This window comes from Mirounga leonina, unplaced genomic scaffold, assembly GCF_011800145.1.
Source record: "Mirounga leonina isolate KUSES-001 unplaced genomic scaffold, KU_Mleo_1.0 Mir_91, whole genome shotgun sequence".
Taxonomy (NCBI): Eukaryota; Metazoa; Chordata; class Mammalia; order Carnivora; family Phocidae; genus Mirounga; species Mirounga leonina.
Genome location: NW_023270839.1, coordinates 18624942 through 18642307, shown reverse-complemented (window position 1 = coordinate 18642307; position 17366 = coordinate 18624942). Strand labels below are relative to the sequence as shown.

Genomic DNA, 17366 nt, shown 5'->3' with positions numbered 1-17366 from the left:
AGGTTGACAAAAAAGGTTCTGGAACTAATAAGCTATTATAGCAAGGCTACAGAAAATAAGCTTAATATACAAAAGTCAATCACTTTCCTATATACCATCAATGAACACGTGGATTTCAAGTTAAAAAGAACTGGAAGGTAAAAACACAATACTATGTACATTATCACCCAAAAAAATGAAATGCCTAAGTATAAATTTAACAAAATATGTATAGGATCGGGCACCTGGCTGGCTTAGTCAGTAGAGCATACGACTCTTGAACTTGAGGACATGTATTCAAGCCCCACATTGGGCACAGAGCTCAAAAAAAGAAAAAGCCACAAAAAAAAAAAATAGTATAAGATCTACATGAGGCAAATGATAAAACTCAGATAAAAGAAATTAAAGAGCTAAACAGATAAAAATGTGATACACACACACACACACACACACACAGGAATATTACTCAGCCATAAAAAAGAATGAAATATTGCCATTTACAACGTAGTGGATGGAACTAAGAGCGAATTAAGCTAAATGAAATAAGTCAGAGAAAGACAAATACCATATGATTTCACTCATAGGTGGAATTTAAGAAACAGAACTGATGAACATAGGGGAAGAGAAGGAAAAATAAAATAAGATAAAAACAGAGGGAGGCAAACCATAAGAAACTCGTAACGACAGAAAACAAACTGAGGGCTGCTGGACGAGATGTGGGTAGGGGGTGGGGTAATGGGTGATGGGTATTAAGGAGGGCACTTGATGTAACGAGCACTAGGTGTTATATGCAACTGATGAATCACTAAATTCTACCCCAAAGAGTATGTTAACTAACTTGAATTGGAATAAAACCAAAAACATAAAAAATAAAAAAGCTAAATAAATGGAAAGAGATTCCATGTTCATAAATAGACACACTCAATACAGTCAAGTCAGCAGTTCTTCCCGACTTGATCTATAGATTAAATACAACCACAATCAAAATCCCAGCAAGTTATTTGTGGATACTGATAAACTGATTCTGAGGTCATATGAAGAAGGAAAAGACCCAAAATAGCCAGCACCCAACACAGTATTGAAGGAGGGAGAAGTACAAAGTTGGGGGGCTGACACTTCCCAACTTCAGCTTACTATAAAGTTAAAGTAACCAACACAGTGAGGTATTGGTGAAAGAATAGACAAGTCAATGGAACAGACTAGAGAGGCCAGAAATAGCCCCCCCATAAATATAATCACCTGATCTTTGATAAAAGAGCAAAAGACAATACAATAGAGCAAAGATCATGTTCTCAACAAATGGTACTGGAATGGCACGACATCCACATGTAAAAACCTGAATCTAGACACACACCTTCCATCCTTCACAAAAAATAAATGGATCAAAATGAATAAACTGAAATGTAAAACACTTAACTGTAAGAATCCTAAAAGAGATCACAGGAGGAAGCCTACATGACCTTAGGTATGGTAATGACTTTTTAAATACACCACCAAAGGTGCGCCTGGGTGGCTCAGTCGTTAAGCGTCTGCCTTCGGCTCAGGTCATGATCCCAGGGTTCTGGGATCCAGCCCCACATCGGGCTCCCTGCTCTGCGGGGAAGCCTGCTTCTCCCTCTCCTACTCCCCCTGCTTGTGTTCCCTCTCTCACTACGTCTCTCACTGTCAAATAAAAATAATAATAATAAAATAAAAATAAAAAAAAATAAATACACCACCAAAGGCAAGATTCATGAAAGAAATAATCGATAGCCTAAACTTCATAAAAATAAACTGCTCTGGGGTGCCTGGGTGGCTCAGTTGGTTAAGCGACTGCCTTCGGCTCAGGTCATGATCCTGGAGTCCCTGGATCAAGTCCCGCATCGGGCTCCCTGCTCAGCGGGGAGTCTGCTTCTCCCTCTCCCGCTCCCCCCTCTTGTGCTCTCTCTCTCTCTCTCTTTCCCAAATAAATAAATACATAAAATCTTTTTAAAAATAAATAAATAGGGCGCCTGGGTGGCTCAGTTGGTTAAGCGACTGCCTTCAACTCAGGTCATGATCCTGGAGTCCCGGGATCGAGTCCCGCATCGGGCTCCCTGCTCGGCGGGGAGTCTGCTTCTCCCTCTGACCCTCCTCCCTCTCATGCTCTCTGTCTCTCACTCTCTGTCTCTCAAATAAATAAATAAAATCTTTTAAAAAATAAATAAATAAATAAATAAACTGCTCTGTGAAAGACAGTATCAAGAGAATGAAAAGAGAAGCCAAAGACTGGGAGAAAACATCTGCAAAAGCCTCATCTGATAGAGGGCTGCTCTTCCAAAATATTTAAAAAAAAAACTCTTAAAACTTAAAAAAAATCTAATTTAAAAATGGACCACAAGGGGCGCCTGAGTGACTCAGTCAGTTAAGCGGCCAACTCTTGATTTCAGCTCAGGTCATGATCTCAAGGTAGTGCGATCAAGGCCCGCTCCGGGCTCCGCACTTAGAGCAGAGAGAGCCTGCTTGAGATTCTCTTTCTCCCTCTCCTTCTGTCCTTCCCCCCACTCATGTGCTAAGTAAATAAATAAAATCTTTAACAACAACAACAAAAAAAATGGACCAAAGACCTTAACAGACACCTCACCAAAGAAAAAATACAGATGGCAATTAAGTGTATAAAAAGATGCTCCACATTGCACGTCATCGGGGAATTACAAATTAAGATAATTAGATACTACTATACACCTATTAGAATTGCCAAAATCCATAAAACTGACATCAAATGGTGACAAGGAGGTAGAGCAACAGGAATCCTCAGTCACTACTGCTTGGAATGCAAAACAGCTCAACTACTTTAAAAGACAGTTTGGATATTTTTTACCAATCTAAACATACTCCTACCATACGATTTAGCAACACGCTCCTTGGTATCTACTAAAACCATCTGAAAACTTAAACATGAATGTTTATGGGAGCTTTATTCATAATTGCCAAAACTTGGAAACAACCAAGATGCCCTTTAGTAGGTGAATAGATAAAAAATGGATGTCTGGTACACCCAGACAATGGAGTATTATTTAGCACTAAAAACAAATGTGCTACCAAGCCATGAGAAGACATGAAGGAAACTTGAATACAAATTACTAAGTGAAAGAAGTCAATGAGAAAAGGTTACATACAGTATGATTCCAACTATATGACATTCTGGACCAGGCAAAGCTATAGAGACAATAAAAAGATCAGAAGTTGCCAGAGGTTGGGGAGGGAGGGGAAGGATTAACAGAGAAGAGGATTTTTAGGCAATGAAAATACTGTATGATTCTATAATGGTACATATAGATCATTACACATTTGTCCAAACTCATAGAATATGAAACACTAAAAATGAACCCTAACCTAATCTGTGGACTTCAGATGATTATGATGTATCAATGGTTTATAAATTGTAACAAATATATTACTCTTGTGGAGCATGTTAATAGTGGGGGATGCAACGTATGTGTAGCAGCAGAGGTTATGTGGGAAATCTCTACACCTTCCTCTCAATCTTTTTTTTTTTTTTTTTTTTAAGATTTTATTTATTTATTTGACAGAGAAAGAGTGAGAGCGGGAACACAAGCAGCAGGAGTGGGAGAGGGAGAAGCAGGCTTCCCGCCCAGCAGGGAGCCCGATGCGGGGGCTCGATCCCAGGACTCTGGGATCATGACCTGAGCCGAAGGCAGACACTTAATGACTGAGCCACCCAGGTGCCCCACCTTCCTCTCAATTTTGCTGTGAACCTAAAACTTCTCTAAAAAAAGTCTTTGATTAAAAAATAAGTAATGCGAGGGGCGCCTGGGTGGCTCAGTTGGTTGGGCAACTGCCTTCGGCTCAGGTCATGATCCTGGAGTCCCGGAATCGAGTCCCGCATCGGGCTCCCTGCTCGGTGGGGAGTCTGCCTCTCCCTCTGGCCCTCCTCCCTCTCATGCTCTCTGTCTCTCATTCTCTCTGTCTCAAATAAATAAATAAAATCTTTAAAAAAAAAAATAAAAATAAGTAATGCGAGTTCAAATAAATAAGACAACAGCACATCCTGCTATTTTAACATGTAAGAATTTTCAGCTTATTTTTTAGTCAACTTCTGGATATTAGCTGTCCACAGGGCATTAAATTCTTAAACAGATACAAATAAGTTCACTTTGAATCCTTCTGTGCCTCATTTGTTCCAGTTATGATTTGAAAGTATTTTCTTTTCCCTTCCCCAATTAATCAAGAGTTCTCTCTATATATTACCAAGGAACAGTCATGCTTTATCAACAAAATCCTAAACCTAAAAACTCTAAAACTCTAAATCTAAATGAACAAAAGGTCCCCATTCTGAAAAACCATCTATTTTTGCCTCTAATTCTAAATCCCAAACCCAACTCATATTTATTACAAAAAAATAAACCATTACTTCACAAAATGTAAAAGGAACTATGGTATAGTTGATAGTGGCTTACATTTATCAGTATTTCAAGTCAGTAGTCCACACAACCAATATATTAAATCCAGTATTTCCTTTTATCTCTAAGAACAGAAAGGCTATTACCTACCTTTCAGAAACCTCTTGTTTCAATTGAGGAACTTCACCAAGGGCTGAATCAATATCCATGAAACCAAGAAAGTCCCGTTTTATACTGAGAGAAGGCTTCTCCAAACACTTGCCTGATGTTTCATGACCCCTCGATAAAGGATCTGAATCAGTTAGCTGTATCTCTGACCCCTCACCTTCTGTAAGACGGACCCGCTGACCAGGAGAACTGGGAACACTATTCCCTTCCTGGTCAGAGCTGTTCTTTTGCTTTCCATCTCTTTGGGGCTTACTATTCAGCCCATCATCCCGGAAGCCCTTAGCAAATGGATTATAATCTATTTTCAGCTGGGTAATCTGAATGTTCTGGTAAGCTGTTACTGCAAAGAATTCAGTCTGTGGAAAGGTAAAAGTGTGGACACCAGGGCCATTTAACTGTATCACCTCAGTAGCCTTTTCTGCAGGCACCAAATGAAGCCTCGGCAGGTACCGATGCATAGAGTGCAAGATGATGTGCCCTTCTTGGTCCAGTGTATTGTTGGTAAGTTTGAGTTTATAGAAAGAAACTGGTTGATGCATCCAATAATGACCTGTGGAAGGAGATTCTGGATGAATAAAAACCCTCCCCAAAACATGGGGCTCAGCCTTCCCACTTGGTTCCCACCAGCGACCATTCCACTTATAACGATGGTTATCCACAGGAGATATATCCATGACAAGGATATACTTCATATTTGAATCTAAACCTGTTATCCAGTAACGACAATATGGAAACATGCGTCTTCCCTGCTTGGTCAGAATCATCTCTGTGCTTCGATGATAGAATTCATTCCACATACTATTGTTATCCAGGGTGACAGTGATTCCTCCCACAGTACAATCAGCTGGAAGACAAATCTTCCCTTTAGATTTTCCTGGTGATGACACACTACTAGCCAAAGCACAGGCATCCCGATTAGTAACCAAAATTCCTTGATCAGTTTTGCCATTTCCTGGCTGTTTGAGGATGACAAAAAAGGTAGGTGCTGCTCCTGCCATTGTTCCACCATCTTGATTAGCCAATATAATCTGCTGTTTCTCCTCCATGATTCCAGTGGGAAACTCCGTCGTAAGATAACTGTAGTCACCACATAGTCACAGTGGCCTTCCCAGCCTGCAACAAAAAACAAAACCCTTTTAATCAAGTGAATGTTTGTTTTGTTATAAATACAATGATTATGTTATCCCCAAAATATATTTCTCAATTCTTTGAAGACTTTGCTTCTACCTTTCTCTCATCACTGTAAGGATATTCACTCCAGAATATTTAATATATTTTAAAATTCATTTTAGAATGGAATCTGGGTGGCTCAGTCAGTTAAGCAGCCGACTCTTGATTTCAGCTCAGGTCATGATCTCAGGGTCATGAGATCGAGCTCCGAGTCAGATTGCTTGGGATTCTCTCTCTCCCTCTGCTCCTCCCCCTGCATTCTTTCCCATAAATAAATAAGTAAATAAATAAATATTTCATTTTAATCTAATTGCAGCTGACCCCTGAACAACTCAGGGGTTATTAGGACCATCGACCTCCCCTCCCTGCACACACGGTAAAAATCCACATGTAACTTTTGACTCCTCAACAACTTAATTACTAATAGTCTACTGCTGATGGAAGACTTACCATAATATAAACAGCTAATTAATATATTTTGTATGCTATATGTATGATATACTGTACTCCTACAGTAAAGAAAAACTAAGAAAACCCTAAAAAAGAAAACATTTGCAGTACTGTACTGTATCAAAAAATGGATAAAAGATAGGAAAAGCAAACACCTATGAAAATGTACATAATGTCAGAATAAGAAAAATGCAAAATAAAACCATCTTGACACTGTCTTTCGCCCTACCACACTGGCAAAAATCGAAACTTGGTAGAGGTGTTGGAAAGGTTTTAAGTCAACCAGCATTCTCACCTAACAAGATGCTGAGACTATAAAACAACAGAATCTCTATGACAGAGGGCAACATGAAAATATCAAAAGTACAAATGCATATATCCTATGAAACATCAGTTCTTCTAAGACCTTATCTTAAATATGTACATGCACGCACAGACACACATCCATGATAAGTGATGCATACAAGATTCTTCCCTGTATTTCCCTGTACAACAGCAAAAGACTTTGGGGCTGTGGGAGAATCCATCAAGAAAGACTGGTTAAATAAATGGTGCTACATCCATAGAATGGAATATTCTACAGCTAAAATAGAGAATGTATAAATTTTATGGACTCATACTTTACAAGATATATTAAAGGCAAAATGTTCCAAAGAGTGATAGATTACGTTACACTTCTTTATAAAGTTAAAAACAAAAAGCCAAAGAAAGAAAGAAATATGTATTTGCCTAACATATATAAACTATTTATATATAAATATATTTTTAAAGATTTTATTTATTTATTTGACAGAGAGATAGAGAGCACAAGTAGGCAGAGAGGCAGGCAGAGGGAGAGGGAGAAGCAGGCTCTCCGCTGAGCAGGGAGCCTGATGCAGGACTCGATCCCAGGACCCCGGGATCATGACCTGAGCAGAAGGCAGCCGCTTAACCAACTGAGCTACCCAGGCGCCCCTAGACTATTTATAAAGATAGGAAAAGAACTAGTAGTGTTGGCTGTATCGAGGGAAAACTGGGAGAATGGGAAAACACGTTCTAAATTTTTTACCTTGTGAACATACAACCTATTCAAAAAAGGGTTAAAATTGGTTAATTTTTTAAAGTTATAATGAAAAATCCCACATACATTGTATGATTTCATTTATATGTAATGTCCAAAATAAGTAAATCTGTAGAGACAGGAAGCAGATTAGTGGTTGCCAGGAGGAGAAAGGGATAACTGGGACGACTGCTAACGGGTATGGATGAGGTTTCTTTTGGGGGTGACAGAAATGTTCAGGAACTAAAAACCAGTGAAGTGTACTCTTAAAAATGGTAAATTTTATGTTACGTGATTTATATCTCAATAAAAAGTTATAAAGATGGGGCGCCTGGGTGGCTCAGTTGGTTAAGCGACTGCCTTCAGCTCAGGTCATGATCCTGGAGTCCCTGGATCGAGTCCCGCATCGGGCTCCCTGCTCGGCAGGGAGTCTGCTTCTCCCTCTGACCCTCCTCCCTCTCATGCTCTCTGTCTCTCATTCTCTCTGCCTCAAATAAATAATAAATAAAATCTTAAAAAAAAAAAAAAAGTTATAAAGAAATCTCAGATTATATTCAACTGATGTGCTCAATTACCTAAATATTCTATAAGATATAAAGTTATCTCCAATTAGCTTTTACACAAAAAGGAAGATGCTACATCACTACTCCTGTTTAAGTGGGTCAGTAATTTTGATTAATCAAATCCATCTTTTATTGGTTCTCATTTTAATTAAAAAGTCTAATTTTATCTTTCATCAGAGCTACTGACAAGCAGCAGAATCATATGATCTGAACCTTACCTCTTTTTAAAGAACTGACCACATGACCAAAAAAAGCTCCAAAACTTAAAATATTCACAATTAGCCTGAGGATAATAGATATTTTAAAAGTCAAGACTTCAAAAAAGGTTAGCTACTGTTTCCTGTTATGGCTAAACATTAAAATAGAAATCTACTTTCTTACACTAAAGCAATAATACCCAGGAAAGATGAAAAAAAAAAAATCTCTTCTCCGATTTGGAGCTTACTTTTAAGAGATAAAATTTAGGGTGATTCTTTTCAAAAGCTGCTTCAGGCTTAAGGTAATTAAGCTTATTGTTTCCTAAAACTAACAAGTTTAGGCAACACCTATCAGAGATTGATAAAGCAAAATTTAAACAGACTAAGAAATCAAAATTAAGGGGCGCTTGGGTGGCTCAGTGTGTTAAGCATCTACCCTCCGCTCAGGGGCTTGGTCCTGGGATCAAGCCCCATTCCGGGCTCCCTGCTTAGTGGGGAGCCTGCTTCTCCCTCTCCCTCTGCCTGCCGCTCCCCTCTGCTTGTGCTCTCTCCCTCGCTTGCTCTCTTTCTCTCTCAAATAAATAAATAAAATCAAAATTAAGGTAACTGTAAAAATAAACAGTAAAGCTTAGAGAGTTCACAAAAACTAATACCTCTACAATGGCATATAACTCAAAGAACACAAAATCCTGTACTTAGTTCATAAAGTTCAAAGTTTTTCTCACAAACCACCAACTATGTTTGCAAGCAATTACGTAAAATATTCCTTTTTTTTTTTTTAAAGATTTTATTTATTTATTTGACAGAGAGAGACACAGCGAGAGAGGGAACACAAGCAGGGGGAGTGGGAGAGGGAGAAGCAGGCTTCCCGCGGAGCAGGGAGCCCGATGCGGGGCTCAATCCCAGGACCCTGGGATCATGACCTGAGCCGAAGGCAGACGCTTAACGACTGAGCCACCCAGGCGCCCCCGTAAAATATTCTTTTTAAGTATATTTAAAGAGGACACCTTGGTGGCTCAGGTGGTTAAGCATCTGCCCTCGGCTCAGGTCATGATCCCGGGGTCCTGGGATCAAGTCCCTAAAAGGCCCCCTGCTCAGCGGGGAGCCTGCTTGTCCCTCTGCCTCCCCCCCCATGAATAGATAAATAAAATCTTTAAGAAAAAAAAAAAAAGTACATTTAAATATAACCAAGGTGGCAAAGAACTACCTGAAAAAAATTTTAGATATTCCAAACCAATGAATACATTAAAGGGTTCAAAATTTCTTAAACATTATCTTCTATAATATTAAAATCTTGATTTTCAGATTACAAGTAAAACTATAGAGCAAAGAAGTTTTAACCAATGCTTTAAAAAGCACCCTTAAGAGGAACCTGGGTGGCTCAGTCCCTTAAGCGTCTGACTCTTGATTTCAGCTCAGGTCAGGATCTCAGGTTTGTGAGACACAGCCCAACAGGCTCCCTGCTGGACATGGAGCCTGCCTAAGATTCTCCCTCTCCCTCTGCACCACCCCCTCCTAAATAAGAAGCACTCTTAAAAATCTATGAAATGTCAAAGATTCAAATGACAGAAATCCCATTTAGTGTTACAGAATGCATTGAGTAAATTTTATGCTAACTTCATACATACATATTTCAAATTTTTCTTTTTGCCTAAACAAAAAAATTAAGTGCAGAAAAGTCAGCCTGCTCTATTTGAACTCTGCACAGATAAGAAATATAATATAAAAACAATGTAAAAATGTGTATTAATACAGGAAAAAGAACTTTCAGACTTATGATTTGTGTAAGGTCTTTTTCAAAAAACCCCTCTAAACTATTCCATGAGTTGATGAAAATGCTTAAAACCAAAAACCTAACTTACGACCAAAACAATCTCTACTTCTTGAACTATATACTGCTACTAGTATAGAAACAAGAAATTGAATTCTTATTCCATAATCTTTAAGCACAGAGTCTACTATAAGCATGTCTACAATTCTGGGATCTATATAGGATCTTACAATAAGAGGATAGTCAATTCAGTATATTTAGCTACTTCAGACACACAACACTCCAAAGTCAAAGGCTTTAACCAACTGCAAAAAATCCAATGTACTTTAGGAAGGGTTACGTTACTCATGAAGAAATAAATCTATTCCCAGCAAGATTCTAAAAATACCTTGTATTTGGCTCTCTAAAAGCTTTAAGGAAGACCACAGTTTTGGTAATTACAGCTTAAAATTTTAAAAATCTCAGTTCAGCTTTTCAGTATCAAGCATTTATCTATATAACTATAATAATGAGCCAAGGAAGTAAGTTTACTAGTGGATGGTAAATAACTCACATTCCAAAAAAATCCCATCAGCACACACACACACACACACACACAGGCTTTGAGAGAGAATGTTGTTTTCAGATAAATAATGTGGCAAGTGCCATAAATTGTTACAATTTCAGAGTCCCTATTCCAAATGTCTTTTCACCAATGACCTCTTTGGGAAATGTTTAACTACTAAAGCCATGACCCTCATACAACTTACAAAATACACTAGTTAGTTTACTAGGTAGTTACCTAATTCAATGATTCATGTACTGCTCCCTGCCCCCCCAACTTGCCCCTCCGAAAAAGCACCCAATCAAAATAACTACTTTAAAAACACAAAATACGGGGCGCCTGGGTGGCTCAGTCGTTAAGCTTCTGCCTTAGGCTTAGGTCATGATCCCAGGGTCCTGGAATTGAGCCCCGCTTCGGGCTCCCTGCTCCTCGGGAAGCCTCCTTCTCCCTCTCCCACTGCCCTGGCTTGTGTTCCCTCTCTCGCTATGTCTCTGTCAAATAAATAAAATCTTTTTTAAAATAAATAAATAAATAAAAACACAAAATATTCATACGCTGATCAACCTATTCTGAAGGTTTCCAACGTTGCTAAAAATAACGGTAACCCTTCATACCACAAATGCATTACGGTATGGTAGGCACCAAGATGTTAGTTTGTTCCTTAATATAACCATTCGCTACAAAAAATAAACACTACAAAAATATGGTTTAAGTTAAATTAAGTTTCTGAAACACAAATTTTAAGAGAATGGGTTCATTCGAGTGTCGCTATTTATCAATATACAATGGGCCCAGAAATTCAAAAAATCTTAAAGAAAAGCAGAATTTGGGGGGCACCTGGGTGGCTCAGCCTTAGTTAAGCGTCTGCCTTCGGCTCAGGTCATGATCCCAGTTCTGGGATCGAGCCCCGCGTCAGGGCTCCCTCTCCCTCTGCCCCTCCCCCTGCTTGTGTGCGCTGTCAATTAAGTAAATTAATTAAAAACATTAAAAAAAAAGAAAAACAGAATGTGGATATAATCAGAAAACATGACAGCAAATGGCGGCAAAAACAGTAAAATATCCAAACACCCAATTCTTAAGCATTCGGTTGATTTTCATAATTAAGTGATACATGCTATTAGTAAGCACTTACTTTAGACCAGACAACATCCTGATCATTTTATAATCACCACAATCCTGTAAAGTAAATCTCAAAATACTACCTGAAATACGTTAGGTTTTAAGGCACAGAACTGAATTTGCCTAAGATACTAAGCCCCATCCCTTCTCTTCCCAGATATCACTAGTTAATACTAACTCCAGGAGCATTTTCTATTCCTAGGAATGGTCCCTTAACTACAACTTGAGGTAATCAAGCTCTCAGGTCCCAGCAGTTGCACAAGCAGAATTTTTTTTTAACTTTTTTTTTTTTTTTTTTTTGAGAGAGAATGAGAGACAGAGAGCATGAGAGGGAGGAGGGTCAGAGGGAGAAGCAGACTCCCTGCCGAGCAGGGAGCCCGATGCGGGACTCGATCCGGGGACTCCAGGATCATGACCTGAGCCGAAGGCAGTCGCTTAACCAACTGAGCCACCCAGGCGCCCTGCACAAGCAGAATTTGAAGAACTAACTTTTATGGCAGAAACGGACAGTAACCAAACAGCCACTCTACCCCAGAATAAGTATGGCAAAGTACCCAGGGCACTGAATTTCCTGAAGTCCTAAGCATGTGTTTTTTGTTAAGTGAACTCAACCCACTCTACGCACACAACCGCTGGAAACAGAACCATTCGGAAGCAAGAAGCACCAGCATGATCCCATATTCTTATAAGTGAAAAGGCCTCCTGCTAGTTCCTGCTAGTCCCCGGGAAGAGCAGTCGCCGTCGACTATCAAGGGCCCAAAATCACCGCTTTTTAACTGCAGAGGCTAGCTGGCCGACAACCACGTGAAAAAATGCCGCAAGGAAAGCTCTTCCGGAGAAGAGGAGTCCCGACAGATCACGTGCCGTCGGCCGGAACCTGCCGAACGCTCGGCGGGATCCAGTCGCATTCTGTTACCGTGGAGACTACAGACCTGGCCACCCGGCCCTCTCGGGCCAGCCCCCTTCCCAGCAGTCGTCACGCCGCCTCCAGGCACTTTCCCTGCAGCCTAGCCGCGGCGTCGTGCCCAAAAAGAAAAGGGAGAGCAGGCAGTATTTGCCAGCTATTACGCCGCAGAAGCCTGAGAACCTTCACAACACCCACCGGGGGTGCGCGGGTGGGCTCGAGAGTTCTCTTGATCCACGTGTCTGCTCCGGCGACGCGAACCCTGAGGGTGGTCTTCTCTCAGAGAAAGCTGTACTTTGGTCACTCACGTTGTTCTGCCATCAGTCACCCCTCCTTTAAGACCTCACTCACCCCTCCCGGTTTGCACCCTCCCCAGGAGGAGGCATCCCCAGGGTTCCAAAAGCAAAGCAAAAATCTTCACAGGAAGACATTACCACTTTCCGCTCTCAACCCAGTCTGAAACGATCTAACTTCTCCATACTCTTCGCACATAGATCCCTCAACTCTGGTTACTGGTGTTCGAATAGATTTAGTTATATCCCAGACGCACCTACCACTGAGGGCAGAGACCTACTTGACAATTTAACAGACGACGGAAACCTCATAAACAGAAAACTAGCCAAAGGCTGCCCACAGAGGGAAAAAGAAAATAACACCTGCTCTTCCCACCTGTTTTCCCCGCCCTCATTTCTGCACTTACTAGCCACCGGTCCTTTGTTTACCAAGTTCCCACTCCTGTACGGCTCACTTCCTCGCCCTCCTTTATTAAACTCACACACGGTCCTGCCTCAAACAACTTGCCCGGAAATTACATGCTAAATGAGACGTTTACACAGGTGTCAAAATGCTACACATAGCTCCTTAAAAAGCGACGTCAGCACCGTTTCCCTCAGAGTTTTGGAACCCCGAGACCTGAGCTCTAAAATGCAAAGCGCACAAGCACAGCTCTCGACCTAAAGCCCCGGGCCGCGCTGAAAGTCATCACGCGGATCGTACCACGCGGTACGGCACCCCACGCACGCGAGGGCAGGGCCGCGCCAAGGGCGCTTCTCACCCCGCCCGCCTCGTGGCTTCTCCCTCTGGCGTCGATGTTCCCAGTTAGTTCGCTGCGCGACGCGGAAGTGAGGCCGGGGACGCGCGCGAGGTGACATGCGCAGCCTCGCTGAGGGGGCCACAGGCGCGCGCCAAAGGCAGCCCCGCGCAAGGCCCGGCCTGGCTGGGGCGTGCGAAGATCGCACAGCAGAACGCTTCTCACGCTGTTCAAATCCACAAGCACTTCAAACTCTCAAAAAACTCTAATCGGGCCAGTACTAAAGCGACGCCCTCCACCCAGGCCCGAGAGTTACCGTGCGGGGCGTGGTCGGCCTCACCCGGAGTCCTTCACATCCCGCTGGGGGCGGGTTATTCTGTTCGGTTCGCACACCGTGTGTCCGCTCCAGCTGAAGAGCCTGCGCGCGCACCGGACGTCCACGTCACCGCGCACGCGCTCCTACCCGCTCAGAGTCCGCCGCGCAAGCGCAAAAGGAGGCGCGAGCTGCACCTCCCTCGCCCCTCCCCCAACATCAGGAGGCCAAACGGCCCCGGAGCAGCGACAAGACCCTTGGGACCCGCCCCTGGAGCTCAAGCCGCTGCTTTTCCGGGTCCAGCAAACCGGTAAAAGCCTAATGAAGCTTCCAGAATCAAGAACGGCGAGGGAGGAAGAAGGCACCCCAATTCCCTCAGCCTCGCACACGAAGGCTTCGTGAAAACTGTGAAACCTTTGCCCGCAGGCTTTCTCAGCTGTGCCCTCCACCGTTTCCCTCGGGCTTCTCAGCGGCCCCGCCCCTGCCGCACCCAGTCCCACCCACATCTGGCTCCACAGCCCCGGGGGCTTCACCAGCTCGTCAAATGAATCCGAGATCTTCTCCCCAAGGTGCTGTAGGTTTGGATAGCGCCAGACCGTCGGGAAACCTTGAAGAGAAGACTTTTGAGAGACGGGTGGTCGAGTCTGCAACATCCACGACCGAAGAACACTAGGAAAGTAGGAAGGAGACCGAAAACTCCACTACCAATTAGGAAGGGAAGAAGAGTTGCCACTAATTTGCCTGACAAAGATGAAAGATGTCCTAATAAGACAGTAAACCATGGAAACAAGAATTTTTTGCACGACGAAGTATTATCTAAGCTTTAATGCCTTGATCCTGTGTTTTCAATTTTTGTTTGTTCAAGATATTTAAGCTATGAAGTGCAAAGAAAAAATTGCTGAATATTATGTCAGGCAGTCGCTGAACAGGTTAACGAACAGTATTTCTCCCAACCAAACATCAAAAATTATTCTTCCCTACCCCTTACCAGTTGCTCCTTCTTCTGAGCTGCTAACACTCAAGTAGTAAAAAGGGAGAGTTGTTTAAAATGAGAAAGAAGAGGCAAAATAGAAAGAGTAGAAATTGTGGTCCATGTTTCCAAACTGTATTCTTTCACTCTTACAAGAATTAGCAAGTACTAAGAAGTATTATTTGCTAGGTGACCTAATACAAAACACTATGAAGAAGGAGAATGAGGGGGTTGAAAGAAAGGAGCCAAGAGGAAGAGGCTTATCCAACAGAATTGACCAGAGCTGGACCGGATATTAGGAAGAAGGGTCTTGTTTCCCTTCATTCTGCTCTTCCTCTGCCACACCACAGGAAGAAACTGCTGGAATTAGTATGGACTGGAAAATGTTAGGCTAAAGATTAGACTTCTGAAGTTGCTCTGAAACCCCCATGCAGGCACTGTCAACAAGAGCATCACAAGTGCAACAAATGAATAATACCCAAAATCCTAGGCAAAACTGAAAAACACCAGTTTCTTTTTTTTTTTTTAAGGTTTTATTTATTTGCGAAAGAGAGGGACAGACAGTGAGAGAGAGAGCGAGAGAGAGCACAAGCAGGGAGGAGAGGGAGAAGCAGGCCCCCACTGAGCAGGGAGCCGGATGTGGGACTCGATCCCAGGACCCTGGGATCATGACCTGAGCCAAAGGCAGATGCCCAACCAACTGAGCCACCCAGGTGCCCCAAAACACCAGTTTAACACCTTCCTCCTCTTCCCTGACCCCAAAAACCTCTTTTCCTGCCTTGTCAAAATCTCCCACCTCTTCCAAGAATGCTTTCCTCTCAAGGGTCTAAGGTTTCCTCATACAAAATTAAAAGCAGAAATGTGTTGACCTAGCATTAAAGCATCTAAGATGTAAATGACTGATGACTGGTTAACAACCATACCTAGTGGTAGCTGCATCCCAAATGAGACAAGTTAACATAAAATCTCTCATTGGAGAATCTCAGAGGACACCTTGGAGGACAGGGAGAGTGGAGAATTTCTTTTGCTACTCTTACCCTACACCAAGCAAACATGAAATGCCAGATCTTTTAGAACCATCACCAGGGGCGCCTGGGTGGCACAGCTGGTTAAGTGTGGGACTCTTGATTTCCACTCAAGTCATGATCTCAGGATGGTGAGTTTGAGCCCCTCATCTGGCTCTGTGTTCAACACAGAGTCTGCTTGAGATTCTCTCTCTCCCTCCCTCGGCCCCTCCCCCATCTTGCTTTCTCTCTCTAAAATATTTTAAAAATAAATAAAAGGCATCCTTATATAACCCAAGTTTTTAAAATGCCAAGCTAACTGCTAAAGCTGACACTCCTGCATTTCACCTAGCTATTAGAATTCTCTCATTTCAGGGGCACTCGATGCCTCAGTCCATTAGGTATCCGACTCCTGGTTTCAGCTCAGGTCATGATCTCAGGGTCCTGGGATGGAGCCCAAGTAGGGCTCTGGTTCAGCGTAGAGTCGCTTGGAGATTATCTCCCTCTCCCTCTGCTCCTCCCCCTGCTCATGCGTGCAAGCACGCTCACTCTCTTGATCTTAAAAAAAAAGAAAAAAATTCTCTCATTGCAGTTAGCACAGCTAACCCCTGCTCATCAGCCTAACATAAAAATCTTTCCCTTGGTTTCCCTTGTTTGAGCTTTCAAAGATATTTTACTAAATCTAAGAAATGTGAGGGGTGCCTGGGTGGTTCAGTCATTAAGCGTCTGCCTTCGGCTCAGGTCATGAACCCAGGTCCTGGGATCGAGCCCTGCATCGGGCTCCCTACTCAGCAGGAAGCCTGCTTCTCCCTCTCCCCCACTTGTGTTCCCTCTCTTGCTGTGTCTCTCTCTGTCAAATAAATAAATAAAATTAAAAAAAAAAAAAAGAGAGAGGTAGGGATAGAGAATGCATGGAATATAAACACAATTTTGATCCAAGATTGCTCTATAAACACATAGGCCCTATTCCACTTACATGCACACTTTTTCCTATTCAAATATTTGAATGCCTTGTATGTGCTGAAGATAGGGCAAAGACTGGCACTTCTTTCACTGTTCAGATGTCTACACTAGAATTCTGAAAGTTGGCACAACTTAACAGAATCCACCAACAAAACAAACTATATTCCTTATCCAATCTACTCAGATCCCACCTACTCAGTTCCAATATCTACAGTAGTGACATACCTCTCTCAAGTGACTAAAATCTTTGGTCTTCATCATCTTAAATCTTTAGACAAAGCCATCACCACACACACCCCAAAATCCCCGGGGTTATGGCCTTATTTACAGTATTCTTAAGTCAACACAATAAAAACCATTCTTAGAATAAGAGCTACATACAGACTAGGTTACAAAACAGGCTTTTTACCAAAAAAAAAACAAAAAACAAAAAACCAACTCCTTCACTAGCAATAAACTTATGTGCTAGGCAGCGGGAAAAAAAAAGGGAATCGTACTAGCTTATACACAACGCCATTCTTGCCTACCATTTAGTACTGCAACTAAACCCCTATCTAGGGGCAAAGTATGACTAGCTCCAATATGTAAAACATGAACTAAGGAATTAAAAGTGGTAAAAAGTCCTACCTTCATGAAGCCAAAAATCTACTCAAAGAGGAGCTTGTTTTTTTAAGTTTTCTTGTTTTTGTTTTTTTTAAAGATTTTATTTATTTGAGAGAGAGAATGAGATAGAGAGAGCATGAGGGGGGGAGGGTCAGAGGGAGAAGCAGACTCCCCACTGAGCAGGAAGCCCGACGCAG

At 42.1% G+C, this 17366-nt stretch overlaps 1 protein-coding gene across 11 annotated transcripts in view; it reads right to left on the bottom strand.

The window, feature by feature from the left end:
* MGA (MAX dimerization protein MGA) overlaps positions 1-17366 on the bottom strand; it is a 159103-nt gene that overhangs the window by 88070 nt on the left and 53667 nt on the right. For 6 of the 11 annotated variants that reach the window (XM_034994279.1, XM_034994282.1, XM_034994284.1 and 3 more), the window contains exons 1-2: positions 13633-13815; positions 4512-5642 (exon numbers count right to left, since the gene is read on the bottom strand). In XM_034994279.1, coding sequence (XP_034850170.1) covers positions 4512-5575 — 1064 coding nt within the window. In that variant the 5' untranslated portion in view covers positions 5576-5642; positions 13633-13815. Of the gene's footprint in view, positions 1-4511; positions 5643-13632; positions 13817-17366 lie in introns of those variants that run through there. The other 5 variants (XM_034994280.1, XM_034994281.1, XM_034994285.1 and 2 more) reach the window with 3 other exon arrangements.